Source organism: Mustela putorius, unplaced genomic scaffold, assembly GCF_011764305.1.
Source record: "Mustela putorius furo isolate JIRA1106 unplaced genomic scaffold, ASM1176430v1.1 tig00000145_pilon_pilon_pilon, whole genome shotgun sequence".
Classification (NCBI taxonomy): Eukaryota; Metazoa; Chordata; class Mammalia; order Carnivora; family Mustelidae; genus Mustela; species Mustela putorius.
In genome coordinates, this window is record NW_025421294.1 from 32,030,104 (window position 1) to 32,050,218 (window position 20,115).

Sequence of the window (20,115 nt, forward strand, 5' to 3'; positions counted from 1 at the left end):
TGATCTACAAAGTAAATCTGTATGTTACTTTCAAGATAACTGCTGTGCATCATTTTCCCCTGGCGGTTTTTCCATTTTAAGTTGAAGCCAAAAGGGAAAAGATAAAGTAGGAACATGGAGGGAGGAAAGAAGCCAGTGGTTGCTTGAAACTAAAAACTGTAATCTTGACCTCACTTTCATTTAGATCTTGATGAATGTTCCCAGTCCCCGAAACCATGCAACTTCATCTGCAAAAACACAGAAGGGAGTTATCAATGCTCCTGTCCTCGGGGCTACGTCCTGCAAGAGGACGGAAAGACCTGCAAAGGTGAGGGATGCATCTTCACCATTCCTGACCCTCTTGTCTCCCTCCTTGCACATCCAAAGTCAGCTAGGGAGCTTTTCCGGCTGCATGGCCTTCATTAAGGAACATCTTCCTGGTGACCACTTGATGACTCAACAGAAAATTCGACCAGAGGACACATGGTAGGAGGCAGGGAGAATTAAAGCGCAAATCACAGCTGTTTCCTTCTTCTCTAACAGACCACACAAAATGACAATTAAATAAACTTATATAAAACAAAAAAATGTTAGGGAGGGAAGAGATTGAAACAAATAAGATTTCCTTTGCTGCTTATCTAAGATTTTATTTCTTCTCATCTGTCTTTATTACTTGACTGCAGAAGATTGAAAATGAATGGGTGAATTTCATTTTTTTGCACAGGTAGTATTAAAAGTAATTCTCAAACTAGACAGTGATGATAGCTCCCGCGCAAAACTCATGCATTTGGTTTTATCATAAACCTCTCCTGTATGGAATGAATGGATTGAGGAAATTCCTGTCTAGCTAAATGTTTGAAATACAAGTTATTTTTAAGAAGATGTAGTTTCATTTCCAAGGAATACCAAATAATAATAATAATTATTATTATAGCAAGCAGTACTGTTCACTTAGATCTTAGTGAACCGCTATGAGTCAGTTTAATTTTGCATGTTATGAGTGCAGACAGTGCATGTTTATTAAGCTTTAAAATAATGAGTGTTATAGTTTCTACATTTATTTAAATATATTCTCCCATATTAAGTTATAATCTCACCAGAATTATATTTCGAGTTTTCTATTAGTATAGTCCAAATACAAATTCCATTTATGACCACAATCACAGATGCAATGTTTTTGCTTCCTCTGGTGTTTATGATGCTGTGTTCACTTGGAGCCTAAGAGCCTGACTCAGTGCTTGTTTTCAGACCTTCATCAGTTTCCAGCTTCTGTTTTATTTTTATTTAACCTGCCCCCGCAACTGTTCTCACAGTGAATACCCTAAGGTTCTAATTCTTGCATTTAGTGCACAGTGAAGTACTGGCTGGTCACTTACTCCTCTGCTCGCCCTATGCATTATGGGAGTCTTGTAATGCTTCCAGCAGAACTCTACACGAAATAGCCCCAAACAGAACATGTCCACATCCTGTGGCTTCTTGAGAGGGAAGGCAGGGCCAGGTAACTCTGTACTTCTTTTTCACTGACCTCTCTTTCACCTCAGACCTTGATGAATGTCAGACCAAACAGCACAACTGCCAGTTCCTCTGTGTCAACACACTGGGAGGTTTTACCTGCAAATGTCCGCCTGGTTTCACCCAGCACCATACGGCCTGTATTGGTAAGACACACTGCATGTGGGAAGATTTGCTAATTATGGGTACATGCATAAGAAGTGTACTTAAAATGGTAGACTATTGAATGGCTCCATACTTCATTTAGAACTGCTAGGTCATGATTACTGGTCTAGAAATAATATAGGTGTTTTTCATAAGAATTGTATCCAAAGGCAAAAATACATGAAGTCCAAGCTTATTTACGATCCAAGCACATAGACGGTAGGTATATTCCAAACAGGACCTTTAGGTTGCATTCTAAATATAACCATGTGTTTTCAGACTAAGTATAAATAAAGGTTCATTGTGATTTAGAACATGCTAATGAACATGGTGGGTTATTTTATGTTAGAAGACACACATATGTTAAGAGAGTTTCAGTCTGCATTGTCAAAAACCCAAGTCCTCAGTTGACCCAAGATATGTTCTAATTTCACCTCTCTTGAAATACTTTTTTTTTCTTTGCCACTTTTGCCTCTAACCTGAGAGTGAATCCTGGCATAGATTTCCCTCAGGTTTTCACATCTTGAACTTGGGTTTTCATGCCTCACTTTGCATTTCGTGTAGTGAAATCTGAGTCATATAATGACTGGGAAGCTTGACATTCCTCCTTCCTCTTTTGCTAGACAACAATGAATGTGGGTCTCAGCCTTCACTTTGTGGAGCAAAGGGAATCTGTCAGAACACGCCTGGAAGTTTCAGCTGCGAATGCCAAAGAGGGTTCTCTCTCGATGCCACTGGACTAAACTGTGAAGGTGAGTTTATCTGCTAAAAAATCCTTAAAATAATACAGCAAACTATTTTCTTTTAACTTGCAAGCCACCAAATGAGAAATGAGGTCATCTCAAAAAGAAAAAGGTATTTAACAAAATAGAACTCAGCAAAATAGAACTTGATTTTTGTTTATACGTTTTCATATATCATTTTGGGGGTAGAGGAAAACTTGAACGTGATAGAACAAAAATTCTATATGAACTGGCTATTAAAGTAACTGGAGTCTTTGCCTAATTACTGATGCAAAAAAAAAAAAAAAGCTGAAAAGGAATTCTGTACCGTAGTGTACAGGTACATCCAAAAAAAATGGACTTTTTTCCATGATAACTAAATGTGTGAAAGTTAAGTGTAAGAAAAGAAACAGTTATCAAAGAGAATTGTAAAATATATGAAAGCTCTGGGGAAAGTGATAGCTGTTTCCATTTTATTTGTTCCAAAACTCCTCCTATTTACTCTGTTCTCTAAAAATGGGCATTTTCTGTTAAGCCACCCACCCTCACAATAGGTATTTCCTGCAAAGTCAAAGAAACATTTAACTGGGAATAAAATAAGAATCTATCTATACTCAACAAAATATTATACTGTTCTCCAATATTTCCACTGCAAGGGCTAATATAGTAGAATTGGTATCTTTTACAAAACACCCATGCCAGAAATTATAAGACTCTGTACATTCCCTTATGCTTTTATAAACTATTGCAATTTAAGTCCTTAATTGATTTTAGTGCCCCTTTATTATTCTTTGGGATTTATGATTCTGGATTCTAGAAATATATTCAGGGTTTTTAATATACTCTTTTTAAGAAGTATAAGACATGTATAAATCTAATTTGTAGCCAAGAAAAGTTCAGTTTTAAAGATTTCCATTTTAACATTTTATATTTGAAGTCCTTGAGACTTCTAAAGTATTCTGAACATACAGCTGCTTGCCACGTGTAAGTTCAGCCTGTGACCATCCACATAAGATACCATTTATTAATTAGCCATATAAATTTGTTATATACACCTCAAACATGCCAATTTTATATCATTCTTTATGAGTAGATTTCAAAGTCCCAGTTGTCATTCCAAAAGAGTACGCATGTGTGGACAAAGAAATTTTTCCATATGTTGTAATAATACCACATCATATCTAAAAATAATATATTTAAATACTTAAATTTTTCATCTAATTAATGTCAAATGTAATAAAATTTTTTGCATGCAAAACAATCATACATTTTAGATATCTCTGTAGTGCTTATATCCTCCCAAACATGAAGATTTTTATTAAGATTTATTTACTTACTTACTTACTTATTTTAGAGCATGAGTGGGTTATTGACTCTTGGTTTTGGCTTAGGTTGTTATCTCAGGATCATGAGATTGAGCCCCACATCGGACTCTGTGCTTAGTGGGAAGTCTGCTTGAGATTCTGTCTCCCTCTCTCTCTACCCTTCCCCACCTCTCTTAAATAAATAAATCTTAAAAAAAAAAAATAGAATAAAGTGGGTTCTTCTCTCAGAAACATTGTTTGTATCGCCACGGGCTAATAACCATGTGACTTGAAAAAACTGACAGCCTCTCTGTGTGTCTTGTTTATCAGTTCCCCTGATAATAGTTAACACAGGTTGTGTTTGGAGGGCATTTAAGAACAGTAGAGGAAAGGAAAGGGGGTGCATAAGTATCTTGCTGGGATTGTTTTTGCAGATGTGGATGAATGTGATGGAAACCACAGGTGCCAGCATGGCTGCCAGAACATCCTGGGAGGCTACAGGTGTGGCTGTCCTCAAGGGTATATTCAGCATTACCAGTGGAATCAGTGTGTTGGTGAGTTCTCACTTGTTACATAGCATCTGCTTTCTTACTTTAAAGTATCTGTGTAAGATGAACAAATAATAAAGGTATTGATGTTTCAGTGTAGCCTCTGAATCCTAGAACTTTAACACCAGTCCTCTGGACAGATGCATGGGGCTCTGTGACACTAGTCTACTTGTGTATGTTTGAAAATATCCAGCATAAAAATGTTGTTTTAAGTACCCCAAAGGGAACTCAACTGGAGCTTTTATAATTACAATTTCCTACTGGATGTAATTTTAACTTTCTGAAGATGGTGTCAAGATTCATCATCTTTATTTGCTAAGGTCAGGGGATTTTCATCATTAATTTCTTAACTTTAGATTTTGGGTTGAAGAATTGCCCATCCATCTCCCTCATAAGTCCTACATCTAAATGAATTCAGATCAGCTTAATAAGGACTGTCCATCTGTGCTTTCCAGTTACATACATTTAATGAAGAAGGCTATCTGAAGGTAGAAAAGGTAACTACTTACAGCTAATTCTGTTGAATTGAATTTGTCTCTAGACAAAAGTGTTTGTAAAATAAAGTCTCTAGGCCCTCAACCCTGTTCCTGGCATTGATAACAGTCAATGGAAATTCTCCTTTAAGAGAGAGCCTGATCAAAGAAAACATTATTCTGTGCTTGAATAGCCAGCTGATGTACTTAGCAGAGGCCTGATTTCTTGGCTCCGTCTGAGTGCCCTCAGCAGATGCCCCAACAGCAAAGCCTGAAGGGGAATCGAGGTCCTGAGGCAGCCGCTGGGGTGCTCTCCTGTGCCTCTACCATGATTTCAGTTACCCCACGTGTTTCTTCACTGTGAGCATCCACTTGATAAATTAATCTGATTTTATCCTTTGTGGTCTTCTCAAAAGAAATTTCTAATGACAGTTTAGTGAATGGAGGAGAGAAAATCAAGCTGAATTTCAAAGGAGGGAAACCAGCTTGGTGAAAGCCACAGAGAGGCTGTGGTCTTGGGCGAAGCCAAAGACAGATGCTCCATCAGCCCATGAATAGATGCTCGTGCAGGGAAATGCAGAAACCATTCGTGATCAAGAAGTTAGGGACACAGTTTCCAAGGGTTGTCAGAATGATGAGTTAGGCAGTCAATCAGAATGATTGGTGGGGTCACTTCTTTTTTTCTTCACACACAAAAATGCTGCCCAAGTCCTTATGTCCGGATTGATTTATAAACAGAGGCAAAGTATAGGCACACTCTTGACTATATAGAGATCAGTGCATTTGTAGACAGCTGTTGAAACAGTGTAAAATAATTATATTTTTACTAAATATAACTGTTTACTAAAGTGGAGGGTCTCTTATTTTATAGATAATATGGACTTTTTGGTTAATTCTATGGCTCTTAAAGCAAAAGAATGATCTAATATTTCACAGGTGTCAGCTTATTAAATAGAATTCTCATTTTTGAAATGTTCCTAAGTATAAATAAGAGCACCTATGGAATATCAGCTCAGTTTCCAAGTTTTTAAGTTTTCTGGAGCTTCTGCCTGTGAACATCTGGTGCAAAAACAGCTGTAAAGGTTTTCACTAAATTGGTCTGATTTTAAAATTAAGGCTGCTGCTACATCCTAATTCCCCTTTGAGGGATTCTCTGAATAGGCATTTCAGCAAGGCCATCACCCCCCCAGCAGCTCACATAGTGTCAGGGCAGGGATTTACTTGGAAAGGTTCTAGATTCATCTGTGCAGGGTTGAGGAATCTAACTGGCCCTGACTTTAATTGCTGACTTCCTTGCTTTGAACCCTACATAATTCCCAATTTTAACCCAACTATATGGCAGGGATAGAATTAAACCATCAGGAATGAATAAAAGCAACAGGTTATCAAAAGAACAAGAATCCTGACAAAATACAACTTGAAAGGCCACAAATTATTTTTATCTGTTACTGCATATGTGAATATCATTACTCATTTCATATGCTTGAGGGGGGAAATGCAGAATGAACTCTTTCAGATTTATCTGAATTCCCTTAGTAAATGGACAAAACTGTTCAGAGTCAATGCATCAGATAGTTTAATATTAAATTATTAATACTACTGCCAACTTAAAGAAAATGACAGTTTTTTTGTGTTAATACTGAAAAAAGGTTTTAATTCAAATCAATACTTAAAAATGTTTCTGATCACTTGCCTGAGAATATTTATAACACTCTGGTATATAGGCTATAGAGTTTCTCAGATGTTTACAAACATTGTAATTTTGAATAAAATTGAAAATAAGTATTACCCTTTGCATATAAATAAAAATTTTTTATTAGGGAAGTTTTTGGTTATGTAGTGTTCACTAACTTCCAGTTGCTTCTAGGCTCACTTCAAAATAATTTGATACAGCTTAGTGAAGCATAAATCAGCTCAAAATATGTATCAAACATGAACGTATTTTCAAAGTGAGATGACCAGAGTCCATAAAAATATACCACAATGTACATTTGTAACATACAAATATGAAGTGCTTCATGGTGTTTACAGAAACAGTACACATTTTTAAATGTTCTTGTCAGTAGTATGTAAATACTATTTATTCATTTGGTTTTACAGATAATTTTTCTACCTAACAAATGTCTAATACCATATTCATAGCAGGATTATTTTGTTAAATTATAACCTAATTTGCATTCTGTTACAAGAGAAATACTGGATATAAATGTCAGAGTTAATGATTAGAGCAGATAAGCCTCTGTGGCAGAATGCCAAGTCTTTTGTGTTTAGAAATAAAACAGCAGTTATGTCTGTGTCATAGGCAACCTAGTGATTAAGAATTCATTAAATACTTTCTCCTGATGAAATGAAGACTGAGAACTTGTACATATTAGGTAATCATCACAGGTTTAGATCGAGAATTCTCTATTTTGTTGGCCTGATTTAATTGTGAAACTACAATGATGACACAAATGTTGCCGCATAATGTCTGCCCTTTCGGTAACCCACGTGCTGAACTTCATGAGCTCCGGGTTCCTGCAAGAGGCCCCAGCTGCACAGAGACCCCATCTGCACCCTCCATAGGCTCCCTGAGTGGCTGCACGGAGGCCCTTCCCTCCAGCTGCCGTGTCCTCTCCTTACACATGGACCATGTCCCCACGGGGGCTGAAACACAAACTTGTCACATCCTAGGTCAGCAGACACACTTTGTTCCAGGGGAGTCCCAGGAATCAGTGAGAATTCCACGGAATAGATGGGACTTGTGCCCAGGGTGGAAACTGGATTATAAGAAAGCTCAAAGGAGTCAAGCCACATGCTCTCTATCAGCCAGACAGTTAAGAGCAAAATTGTCATCTCCCAAGTTAAAAGCACAAGCAGGCTTTGATGTTGTTAAAATATTAGCAACTGAAAGTATAACCTGTAATTATCCTGCAAGAATTTATAGTGTAAGGTTATTAAACAGGTAAAACTGATGTCAACTTGATGCCCAGATGCAGAACTCTCTCAGAAGACACATTCTGCCCCTAACAGGTTCTCAGTAGTTAAAAGCATACGAGATTTTTGGTTCAGTCGATCCACTTAAATAATGCTTTTCTCAGTTATTTTAATTCAGACTATTTAAATATTTATATATATTTTTCTCCCCATATAGAATGAATTTGGGAATTGCTGGGAGAATATACATGTACCCAGATATAGGTTTTTTTTTTTTTTAATCGAGACAGAACTCACAGACCAGAAAATTCATTATTTCAAAATGCATAGAGTTCAGTGGTGTTTAGTATATTCTCACCAGAGTTTGCAGCCATCAACACATTTTCATTGCTCCAGAAAGAAACACCATACCCATAAGCAGATATCTCCATTTCCCCATCCCTGTAGCTCCTGGAAAATAGTAATCTACTTTCTAGCTCCATGGATCTGAGATTCACGCTTTTGAAGTAACCTTCAGTTCAGAGAATATAAAAGTTATTCAGTAGACAGACTGCAAAGGTCTGTCCCCAAGGACTTCCATTGTATTGAGAAACAGCACAAACAGAAAATATAAAAGGGTAGGGCAAGGCTTTTTTAAAGCTGTAATTTAGGCGGATTTGTTGGGATTTGGTGGTTTGGGTTTTGTTTTTGTTTTGGGGATTTTTTTTTTTTTTTTTACTTTTATATGCTTTTGCCAATCAGCCATCAGGGTAAACATTTTTTAAATGTTTTAAATATCTAGAGATATTTCTCTATAAAACCATCAAGATTGTGAGACTGGGCCTCTTTGCCCCCAACATAAGAGTCTCTTCCTTTGTGCTCCTAGACGAGAACGAATGCTCCAACCCCAGTGCCTGCGGCTCTGCTTCCTGCTACAACACCCTGGGGGGCTACAAGTGTGTCTGCCCCTCAGGATTCTCCTTCGACCAGTTCTCCAGTGCCTGCCACGACGTCAATGAGTGCTCGTCCTCCAAGAACCCATGCAATTACGGCTGCTCTAACACGGAAGGGGGCTACCTCTGTGGCTGCCCGCCCGGGTACTACAGAGTGGGACAGGGGTAAGGCCGCCGCCCCGCTGCCTCGCACACAGGGAAGCAGAAAAGCGGACAGGGATGAAAAGCCCAGGAGAACAAGCACTGCTCAGAGGACTTAGGGTATGGGAAGAAGCACCACCGGGAAGGCCCCTGGTTAGGTCAGCGCAGCAGGACCGCTGCCTCTATGGTGTCTGTGAGACTACCTTTTATTATATAGGTAGCACTCTCCTGCCCCTTGACACAGCCTGAATTGACTCAGATACCTCAAGGCCAGAGACAGGTCAGTGTTGAAAATGCGGCTCCCTTGTTGTTGCTGACACCTGGGTTCTTAAAGTTCAAGTAGAAATGGCTATGCCCCACCTTTTTCTATGAATTGCGGCAAGTGCTTGCCCAGCGGTCCCCAAGGAAGGAGCCTGTCCCTCCCTCTGCTCCTCTAGCTTTACACTCACAGAGAGGATGGGCCTAGTTCCTGTGGTGCCATCTCCACCAGGCTGGCTTTCTTCCAGCAAAGGGCCCTCCCCCAAGTGAGCTGTCTCAAGGGCCGCTGGCTGCAGCGGAGGTGCGGGCGGCCTGCATCCTTCCGCCAGGCAGCTGGCTCTCCCAGCACAGAAGACAGGAACTGACGAGTCAGTCAGGGTCATCTTCCCCAGAAGGAGCAGTGAGTGAGTCAGGCACTTAGGGGAAGGAACACATCTGTCTACCACTGGTACCTCATAGTGCTTGAAACCCAAGTCTTGGTCCAGATAAGTGTCCTTCAGAGCCAACATAGTGAGTCTCACTGTCTGTAATGGGAGCTCAGAAACCGCAAGAGCTGCAGAAGCGAGCTCTCTTGAGAGCATAAGCACAGGTATCAGACTTACAAAGCAACAGAAATTCTTTTTTAACTTCTTGATTTAACTACACCTGAGTGCTTCAGTCGAATTAGGATTGAAAACTGGAGAAGCCTGGAGATACTCTCAAGAATTCTGATGTTCAGAATGAGGGAGAATCTCATGCTTCAAGTGTCAAAGGAAAGAGTTACCAGGAGTATTAGGTTTTCCTGTTTGTGAGTTTACAGTTCACGTTGTTGGTTTCTTGTCTCCAAGAAGTCTCTGCTCTACCACTGGAAAACCACAGTCACAGTTAAAGGTGAAGTCTAACCATGCCTTGCTTCTTTTTGCCCATAGCCACTGTGTCTCAGGAATGGGATTTAACAAAGGGCAGTACCTGTCCCTGGATGCAGAGGTCGACGAGGAAAATGCTCTGTCCCCAGAAGCATGCTATGAGTGTAAAATCAATGGCTACTCTAAGAAAGATGGCAGACAGAAGAGAAGTGTTGGGGAACCCGAACCCACTGCTGTGAGTAAACCTCTGTCTTCAGAAGATTTTATCCTTAAGCAGGAACATGTACACACAGTCAACTTTTCCATCAGTTTCAGCCTCACTGAGGTTACAGCTTTCTTGTTATGTTATAACTAAATTCACAGACACAATATGGCAGAGAAAGATTACAATTAATGGCATTATTAGCTCAGAACACAAGGACAGGGGGGAAAAAAAACTTAAAGATTCATAGTTTCAGATCTATGTTTTTGTCCTGACAAGAAAACTGAGTTGACACTGTGAAGTACCTGGAACAGTGCCTGGCATATTAGTAAATGTCACCAAGTAACACCTAGTATCCAACGATGTTGGTGATTTTCCCAAAAATCAGCCATAGCACCACCCTCTTCATATAACATTGCTGCAAAATTGCGCTCCCTCCCCGCCCCCAGAAAACAATCCTGGGCAACAACTAGCTGGCTATGTGAGTTGGGTGACTTGCTTCATCTTTCTGGGCCTCTAAAACTTCCCTCATCTGTAAGGCTAGATTTCCCTAGCCAAAATGTGTGTGGTTTTATTTTGTAATAGTAAACAGGCCAGTATTAGATTAAGTTGACTGAGGTACCAACTGTTTAAATAGGGCGATTAAGATATCCATCAAATACCCCTTGACTACAAATCCAGAAATTTTGCTTATGAAAAACTCCCACTGTGATACTGGAGACAGGATTCTGTCTGATCACAGATGGGCACTTTTTTTTTTTTTTTAACAATTTTATCTACCTACCTATCTACCTGTTTTTTTGTCTGTGAAAGCGAGAATGTGTACCCAAGTGTGTAGAGGCACAGAGGGCAGGTAGAGACAGAATTTCAAGCAGAGCTCAATGTGGGGCTCGATCTCAGACCTTGAGATCATGACCTGAGCCAAAATCAAGAGTCAGACCGTTAACCAACTGAGTCACCCAGGCACCCCAGTAGGCACTTATGTGCCAGCAGAGCCAAGTTCTTACTTTAAAGGTATCCACTCAAAGCTTTGGATTTTTGCTTGTCTTACAAATAGCATTCTAGGGGCACCTGGGTGGCACAATCAGTTAAGCAGCTGACTCTTAGTTCCGGCTTCGGTCATGATCTCAGGGTTCTAGGATGGAGCCCCATATCCAGCTCTGTGCTCGGCATGGAATCTGCCTCAGGATTCTGTATCTCCATCTCCCTCTGCCCCTCCGCCTGCTTGCTTGTGCCCTCTATCTCTCTAAAATAAATCCTTAAAAAATAATAATAAAATAGCATTTTAAAACCTCCCACTCTTCTGACCAAGTGAGACTTGGTTTATCTGGGACCTGCCATACTGGTTTTTTTGCCAAAGCTGATTCAAACCCAAGCCCAGGACTCTGCAGGTCCCTATGTCTTCACTAATGGCTCCCTGTAAACACACCCCACTCATGGCTATGGGGGCCTTATAAATCAAGCCAGGCCTTCAGAGGCCAGATTGCTCTGGGGATCATCCCTACCGTTGGCTAAGAGCCACACTTTGAAATTAGACTCCAGCTAAAATATATGTGTGTATATATATATATACACACACACACACACAATCACCTCTTAAATTATTTTTATCTATATCTCTATTTTAGATATTATATTATATATTATATTTAAACTATATTATATTTTATCTATATCTATATATACACAATCACTTCTTAAATTATTTTTTCATCAATAAGCTTGTTATTCCATAAACTCATCAACAGTATTTTACAGTGTGAAGCTCTCTGTAGGCTCAGCCCTGTCACCGGACCTGGGTCAGGTGCATGAGAGGCTGTACAGATCTCCAGATTGCACTCTGTGGAACCAACCTTGCCCCCAGCTGCCAGGGCCTCGCGGGAGCCTCCCTGTACAATCACTCGTGATGCGGAGAGCACAGAGTTGTCCTCCTGGCCACAGCCCCAGCAGAAAACCCCTCCCCGTCCTCTGCGTGTGCCTTAGAATTTCTTCCCACTTCCTCTCCTTCTCTTTCTCCAGGTTGAACACATTAGCCTGGACAGTGTTGACATGGACAGTCCCATGAAAATGAAGTTCAACCTCTCTGGCCTTGGCTCGAAGGAGCACATCCTAGAACTCATGCCAGCCATCGAGCCCCTCAACAACCACATCCGCTATATCATCTCCCAAGGGAACGACGAGGGGATCTTCCGCATCCACCAGAGAAACGGGCTCAGCTACTTGCACACGGCCAAGAGGAAGCTTGCGCCCGGCACGTACACACTGGAAATCACTAGCATCCCTCTCTACAAGAAGAAGGAGCTTAAGAAACTGGAAGACCGAAATGAGGATGACTACCTCCTAGGGGAGCTCGGGGAGGCTCTCAGAATGAGGCTGCAGATCCAGCTCTATTAACCCTTTACAGACTTGTCTCCAGGCTCCAGTCCCTGCACAGCCAGCCTGCAGCAGCCTCGGAAAAATCAGCGATTAACTGCAAAGAGGGGGAAAAAAGACTTTTGTTTCTTTCCTCCCTGTCTCAGACTGCAGAAAGTTGACCCTCACAGGGAGGGGTAATTGAGACTCTGGTATGGCCAAAGATTTGAGTACAAAGGCAACCGTGGTTACTGTATTTTTTATATAACTTCACTTTAAAATATATTAAAAGAAAACTAAAACTAAATGTTCAAGAGATCAGCATATGGCACTAAATGCACAAAAATAATGTGAGCTTTTTTTTTTTTTTTCCTGTTAGCAGTCTGTAACACTTTGGGTATTTTGCTATAGTTGCTAATTAAAAAAAATATAGATGTTTATTTATTTTTAATGCAGTAATATATGGAGAAATGAACAAACTATGTAAACAAAAAGGGAAACTCACTTGTTTTTCTTTAGATTTATAAATTTGAGCTATTTCTTTTAGAGGTGCTTTTTAAAAAATCCAGTAGATTCAAGAGAGGTTTCCTTTTGGTTTTCTGCCAGGGGTCCAACTGGTACCCATCTGATGATTTTTAAAGAAAGCCTCCCAGAGCTGTAAGGGCAGCATAATCAATAACTTAAAAGACGGCCAAGTCATGAGATCCTTCAGAAAGGAGATCAAAGCCAGAGCAGCTCGCGGTGACGATCGTTCCCATCACCAGACACACACCAGGCAACCGAAGATGAAGCACAACCACTGTAGCAAAATACCTTGACTGCTTGTGAGACCAGTAGCGTTGCAGGCCAAACCGTACTGTATTTCCTTCATATAACCTCAAGGAAGCACATGTGCTCCCCACAACACCTCATTCCTATCCAGGGTGGGCCGCGCTCCCGCGGCACCGGAGGCCGCCGAGGCGCGGCCAGTCCTCTGCCAAGGAACGCCTGGCGTTCTGTAGTGTTTGGTGCTGTCTTAGATTAATGGTGCATTTATTATGTTCAAGCTGTTTCAGGATTGCCATATGTGCAAACAAATCATGCAGTACAGCCGAGGAATATATGTTGTTGTTGTTTTTTTTAAATCCATTTTTTTTAGAATTTTCATTAATACTGTAGTTATACACCATATGCCTCATTTTATCATAGCCTATTGTGTATGAGAGATGTTTGTACAATGAATTGATGTTTAGTTTGCTTTAGTCATTTGAAGAGATTCTGTACCAGGACGTGCTGATAGAAGAACGTCCCCGTGTACTTCTCAACCCAAGAACCTGTCCCTGGACCAGTGACCAAACCTCATATGTGAAATGGCCAAAGCGCGTGCAGGCTCCAGGTTGCTCCTCTCACACCTGTGCTGACCAAAGATTCATAACCAATTTATATCCAGTTGGGGGTTTTGTTTTGTTTTTTTAATACCTAAAAAAAGAAACAGTGTAAATTTGTAATCAAGTGTTTGTGAGGAAAAACTTATGGTTTTTGGTTTTGTTTGTTTTTGTAGTTCTGTGTATGAAATATGACACTTTTCTTGCAATAAAGCTTATTTTGGGGTAGTTTGCTGGCTGAGTTTTATGAGACTATAACCTTCACTGTGTTGGTGGGAAGCGCTAGGGGTTTTGCCTACGGAGACCTGTAGGAAAGTGCCAGAAAGAGAGCCAGCCACAGTTACAGAAAAATGAGAGAATGCTGTCCAGTCTGTGACAAGGAGTATTCAAGTGACAATGACAATGTAAAGTCCTCTTCAGGTAGAAGGACAAAAATCAAGGCAGTAGCTCATTCCCTTCCCCCACAGATTCTAAGATGCCTTGGAGCCCCCCATCTTTCTAGAGACCTGAGAATTCCTTCATGTCATCCCCATGTAGGCTCTGAGGATCACTGTATTAAAGCAGCTGTAAGGAAGTATAACATTCTCCAAGGCTTTCTTTTTTAAGGCTTTTCCTGAGCTTGAGTTTTTAAGCAACAGTACTTAGCATCCCCGAGGCCAAATGGCATCTCCGCATCCACAAGAATCCAGAGCTTCCCAGCTCTTGCAGCATTAGACTTCCTCAGTGGGTAAGGGGCTAAATATGACAACTGACTTAACTGAAACCCCCACCTTTTTTTTTTTCCTGATGCACTGTTGACATGAGCACAGAAATGTCTTATAAGTCAGTTCAATGCAAAGTTTGAGAATCTATACACTCAACTTACTCATCTAGGGGATGAGAAAACAAGGAAATACCATGACTGGTCTCAATACTGTCCTCTGCCTATCAGGGAGGCAAGAATTTGCCTCAGGGCACGCTTTCTAAATAGACCGACTGAGTTTTATCTGGCATCTATTGCTGCTACAGTAGGAGAGCTCGTAATGTGAAATCACCTGGAAATAAATTTGACTCTAACTTTGAACTGTGAGCAACAACGCTCTTAACTTTACCTTTAACCTGCTCTTGAAGGAATTTTGAGAATCCACGCCATCAGCTGCTTTACACGGAAAAGATGAAAGACCATTCAGGGCTTTCCACAGAAGGTACTGGCAAACATTTGACTACCTCAAGTCACTCGTAGAAAGAACCTTCTCAGGCACCTCTGGCGGCCTTATTACAATTCTCTTACCCTGAGCCCTGGCACAGCCATCATTAATTTGTGTCTCTCTGCTAACTAACTGCTCATCTATTTTGTATCATTTTGTCATTCTCATAAAATGTATCCTCAGAAATTACTTTGGCTAAGTTATGCAAAACTAAGCCCAGAGATTACACACACACACCAAATCCAGTGGGTACATGTATTAGTAATAATAAGCAAAAATTTGGTCTTCAGATAACATGAATTCTCTTTCCATTAGTGTTTAGACTTGGATTTTTTAAAAATTTCGTTCTACTGCATACTTTTTTATTTTGCTGCCTACTTGTGGTAGATGAAAGGTGATGGTCATGTTTGCACATGAACCATAAAAATCATCTGGGGATTTCACTCTAAATTCAAACACCTCCCCTTTTGGATGACCTAGGAATATCACACAGAATCATTCATTACAGTCTGTCCCTTCTAAATAACCCAAGGTTTTATTTTGCATTCATTGCTTTCTTGGTTCACAAAATAAATGCTTGGGGCAGTGGGTGGAAAATACAGCTAAAAGGACAGAGCATCAATCTATCTGAGTCCTACAAACCTTTATTTTCCTATCCTTAGTGCTTCAGGGAAAACAGGTTAATTCATACGTTAAAAATGAACCATGAAGAATTGCCAACCTTTTGCCATATTTGACCTATAGAATGGTAATTTGATACAGTTCAATTTAAAGGTTCAGAAATATTCATGCTCCTCAAGAATAAACTGGAACTTTTAAAATTTCCCATCTCTCTGCAAAACAATCAGTTCCATTCACTCCTTTCCACGCCGCTTGTGGCTCATTTGTACTCCTTGATTTACAAGAGTCCACAAGAGAATAAATGTAATTTATTCAAATAGCCACTTTCTTTCATGCTCCAAAGACTTTGGACAGAATCTAAATCACACATCTTTGGGACCTTGTGGCAATTACTGGAAGCTTTCTAAAGACAAAGACAAACCACTGGGAAAGACTGAAACAGCACCATTAAAATTTTAAAAAGGGTAACTTTTTAGGCATCTTTACTTCTGGAGAGACAGGGAGAAACAAGACGGCTCACTAACACCACACAGAAAGTGAGCAGGACAGCCCTGCTTGCAATCTCAGCCAGCTTGCCTTTGATATTTAGCTTCTTGTTTCTTTTTTTTTTTTTCTTAACCATGATTGTTCACTCAAAGAGAAAGCTATGGTCTTCTTGCTTAATAAGAAGTATGTATATCTGATCCAAATTCTTCTTGAAAATGCCTTCAGGGATGCAGAACAGCGGAGTCCTAAACTAAAATGTGCAGCTCCTTTAAATTCACACGTCAACCACTAAAGCAGAATCACCTTGCTGGTAAAAGAAAGAAACCTTCCCATCAGGTTGACCTGAGTCTGGGGATGGGCCAGACTCATCTGGCTCCCTGGGATCTGAAGCCCCCTCCGAGATCCTATCCCCCCACTCTGGGAGGCACTGGTACGGAGAAATCCCCCGGGTGTCCTGGCATCCTGTGCAGGTAGGAAACAAAAGGGGAGAAGGCACAATGCTGACGTCCCTCAGCACACCCGTGTTGAATTCCTTCTCCTCTGACGAGCTACCTGAACTCCCTGAGCCTTGGGTCTTTTCTTAGGGTGCTGTTTCCCTTGGGCACAGCTGAGAGGACTGCGTGAGACAGGGCAGGCCATGTGATCAACAGAGGACCCAGCCCACAGCCCACACTTACTAACAGTCAGCTACTCTTCCCCTCCTCTTCTTCCTGCTGTGACCAAATCCACTAGCATAAGAATGTGCCCCATAGAGACACAAAGCTAATTCCTGGGACTCCTGGGTGGCTCAGTTGGTTAAGCCGCTGCCTTCGGCTCAGGTCATGATTCCAAAGCTACTTCCTAAGCAGGACCCTGAAACTTGGGCTTCCCATAGCCCCTGGCTATGTCTCCTCAATGGTCCTCACCTCTAGGGAATCTTTAGAAGTGCCGGTGCGGTCACAGGCATCTACCACCTCTCCCCTGCTCTTGGCTCTCTAGTTGTGACTAACAGCCCCGGGAGCCGGGCTGCAGACATGGCCAGAGTCCTCCCTCCCACGGAGCCCTAGGAAACCAGACATGAAAGAGAACACAGACATAGGATAATCCCCTCTAGGATGATTGAGTGTCATGGAATGTCAGCTAGAAAGCCCTTTAGAAGCCTCCTCATATTACCAATGAGGAAACTGAGGCCCAGAGCTGGCACCCAGCTAATGGCACTGCTCGTTTCTGTGGAGGTGAGACCGGAGCCTGGCTGGCCGCTTTGTCGTCTGGTGCTCTTCGTATTTCCACTCCATGGTAAGCCTATTTGGGTCTCTTTGAAACCCTGAGGATATAGTCCAGTTCCCACGGTTTTGGCTCACACTGAATCCACAAATGTTTTCCAAGCACGATTCCAGCACTGGTTTCTGTTTTGTCTACCCCACCCTCGGTGTGACTGCTCCCAACCTCCTGAAGACCAGAGACCCTGTGTGCGCACCAGAACGCCAAGACCCTCCCTGGCTGCCACGGAGTTGCCCCCCACCAATCCCCGTGGCCATGTACTTCTTGAAACGCCCTCGATAGCCCAGGCTTTCGAAGGGTTAAACGTGTTATTTAAACCAGGCCTTCCAAACTTTAAAAACAAATACACATTTGTTTTACAAAGTGTGCCTAAAGAAAGCACACTAGTTGCTTGTGTTACTTAATTGTCATTCCCCCTCCTCTTTCCTGCGAGCCTAAAAAAGATATTACTAGATTAAGTTGGCTTACTTCTGCAATAGCCAAGAACCAACAGCTCCCATTAGTCACCCCCGTTAGGGCTGCAGATTAAATGTCAGGATGCAGTGTAGACATTTTCCAAAGGAAAACAGGAAAACGCTTTACATGATGTTTAGCGCAAGCCATAGGGAAAGTGAGCATTAATAGCCTTCCCCAGACAACTACTGTCCCATGCGTGAGCTGCATTAATGAAACAGCGGTATATGCTGGGAATGGCCAATTCCTAAAAAAGTGTCAAAAAAGCAACCCCAGGGCCTGCTTCAGCCTCTGTGGTTTCTGCTCCTAGGTTTACCCCCTTCCTCTGGCTCTAATGGACCCGGCCCCTACTCTGCCACTGAGAAGCCTGCTTGTTCGAGTCGCGGTGGATTTCTAGCCTCAGCCTGCGCCTTCGTGGCTATAGGACCCGCGGCAGGGGCCCAGGCCCCATGGCCACGTACCAGCACCTGGGATGAACCCACGGCTTAGTTAACTCACGTTCTGCTTTAATCAGTGAGTGAATGAAGGGAGGCAGGGTACTCTCAGACTCTCTACCACCTTGGGGGGGAATGAACCAGTATAGACCACGATGAACTGCCCCCAGCCGAACAGGCCCCTGTCTAAAGTGTAGGTGATTTCACAGTAACAGTGTTGCTGGCAATCTGAACGTATTTTGGGGAATCATTCTGGAAATGTCTTCCCATCTTTTTGAAGGACTTAGGTTGCTTTTTTTGCACCTTTCTAGGAAGCCTCGTGGATCTCATCTGGGAGGAGAGTCAGATGCAAGGCTCTTGGGAAGGCTCACTGTCATCTGGATTTTTCACATGAGAGGACCCTCATCCGTACCTGGACCAGCTGCCACATCGGTGGTGCTGGACATGGGAGGCCAAGCCGAAGACCTTCTCTTCTCACAGAGAGCTTACAAAACTCTGATTTTTGAGGCAGATTAACTACAGGAGTATTCATTGGACATCTATATCCAGTCCTAAAGGGATTTTGCCCTCAAAAGTTGAGGGTCGATTCAGAGAAACAAGGTAAGCAGATGAGATTATAAAATGGTATGGGGTCAAGGGCTGTAGTGAATCCCTCAGACAGATGGCCTAGACTGTGTTGGCCAAGAGAGTGGTGGCTGAAACCTAGGGCTGCCAGAGTGGGTTTCCTAGGGATGGTGGGAATCAAGTTGGATGTTGCAGAGTAAGGTAGACTTGGAAATAAGGTAGACCGTGGGAAGGAGCCCCTGGGAAATAGGAGAGCATGCACAAATGTAGACATGCATGCGGGAACAGGAAAGACGGGCCAGTGGACCTTGAATGACGGCACCATCAAGTACAAAAGACAAGATGACTGGGCAGGACGGGGCTCGGGTGTGAGGTGCCCTAAGGTCACACTGAACCATTTGGACTTTACCCTGTAGTCAATAGTTGATGAGGGGTCACTGGTATATGGATGAGAAGAGACGAAGAGAACAGGACCTAACACCAAGCCCTGGGAAATTCTCCAGAAATAGAATCGCAGCAGCTGTCAGTGCACGGAAGGGAAAAAAAAGTGGAGAGGTGGTCGTAAAACCAGAACAGAGTGTCAACGATGTCCGGATAAGAAGGTATTTGAGAAAAGCATCACGAGAGTTATTTGCTAACAAAAATCAATCTTCTCCCTTCACAGCCTCCAATTTTTATCGCTTTCTGTACCTGAGTCACTTTGTTGCCAGCAGACACAAAACCAACCATGTACAGGATCCTTTTCCACCCACCGACCGGAGAAGTGGCATGGCAGATGGGGAAAAAGATAGCCTTTCAGGCAAAAGGATCTGGGTGTGTATCACCTCTACTACTCACTCTCTGGGTGGAATGAGTCACATGCTGTTAAGCTTTGTAAGTCTCCATGGGTGGCCCACATGCATCACCCTTCCCCAGGATTTCCTGGGACAAAGTACCAAGTCAGTCACACTGGGACGTCAGTGGTCTCTACCTGCCACCACTGGGCTCTCTCTCCTTGGAATGGGACTTGCGCAGAATAAAACAAGAACAAATAACAGTTCTCGTAGTCAACCTAAGGACCCTCCCATGGAACTCTGGGTCACCTCCTCCCCTCTCGATCCCGGAGCTGACCGATTCTGCCTTCTGTCTAAGTCCCGTTCTTCAGTGTTCCCAGAATTTTCTGAGCTATCCCCCTAATCAATTACTTACAGTCAATTACTTTAATTGTCAGAAGAGTCATTGCTTGCATCTTAAGAATTCAAACTCCTACGACTGTAATGACCATGACAACACAGACATCTCCAAGCACATGGCCTGCGGCAGAGAGCATACAACAGACCAGCTCTAAAGATGTCAAGAACGAAGCCACACACTTTCTTCAGTCCCATCTCCTGTGTCCTCTATCACCCTGGGTAACTAAGCCAGGGCGGGCCCGCACA

General features: G+C 42.1%; 1 protein-coding gene across 1 annotated transcript in view; it reads left to right on the forward strand.

Moving 5' to 3' along the window:
• The window catches only part of FBN2 (fibrillin 2), a 254,931-nt gene extending 241,011 nt beyond the window's left edge, over window positions 1-13,920 (forward strand). Inside the window, exons 59-65 of the mRNA XM_004737427.3 lie at window positions 185-307; window positions 1,521-1,637; window positions 2,259-2,387; window positions 4,096-4,215; window positions 8,464-8,695; window positions 9,838-10,009; window positions 11,996-13,920. Of these exons, the coding sequence (XP_004737484.1) occupies window positions 185-307; window positions 1,521-1,637; window positions 2,259-2,387; window positions 4,096-4,215; window positions 8,464-8,695; window positions 9,838-10,009; window positions 11,996-12,370 (1,268 nt within the window). The 3' untranslated portion in view covers window positions 12,371-13,920. The remainder of the gene's footprint in view (window positions 1-184; window positions 308-1,520; window positions 1,638-2,258; window positions 2,388-4,095; window positions 4,216-8,463; window positions 8,696-9,837; window positions 10,010-11,995) is intronic.
• The last annotated feature ends 6,195 nt before the right edge of the window (window positions 13,921-20,115 follow it).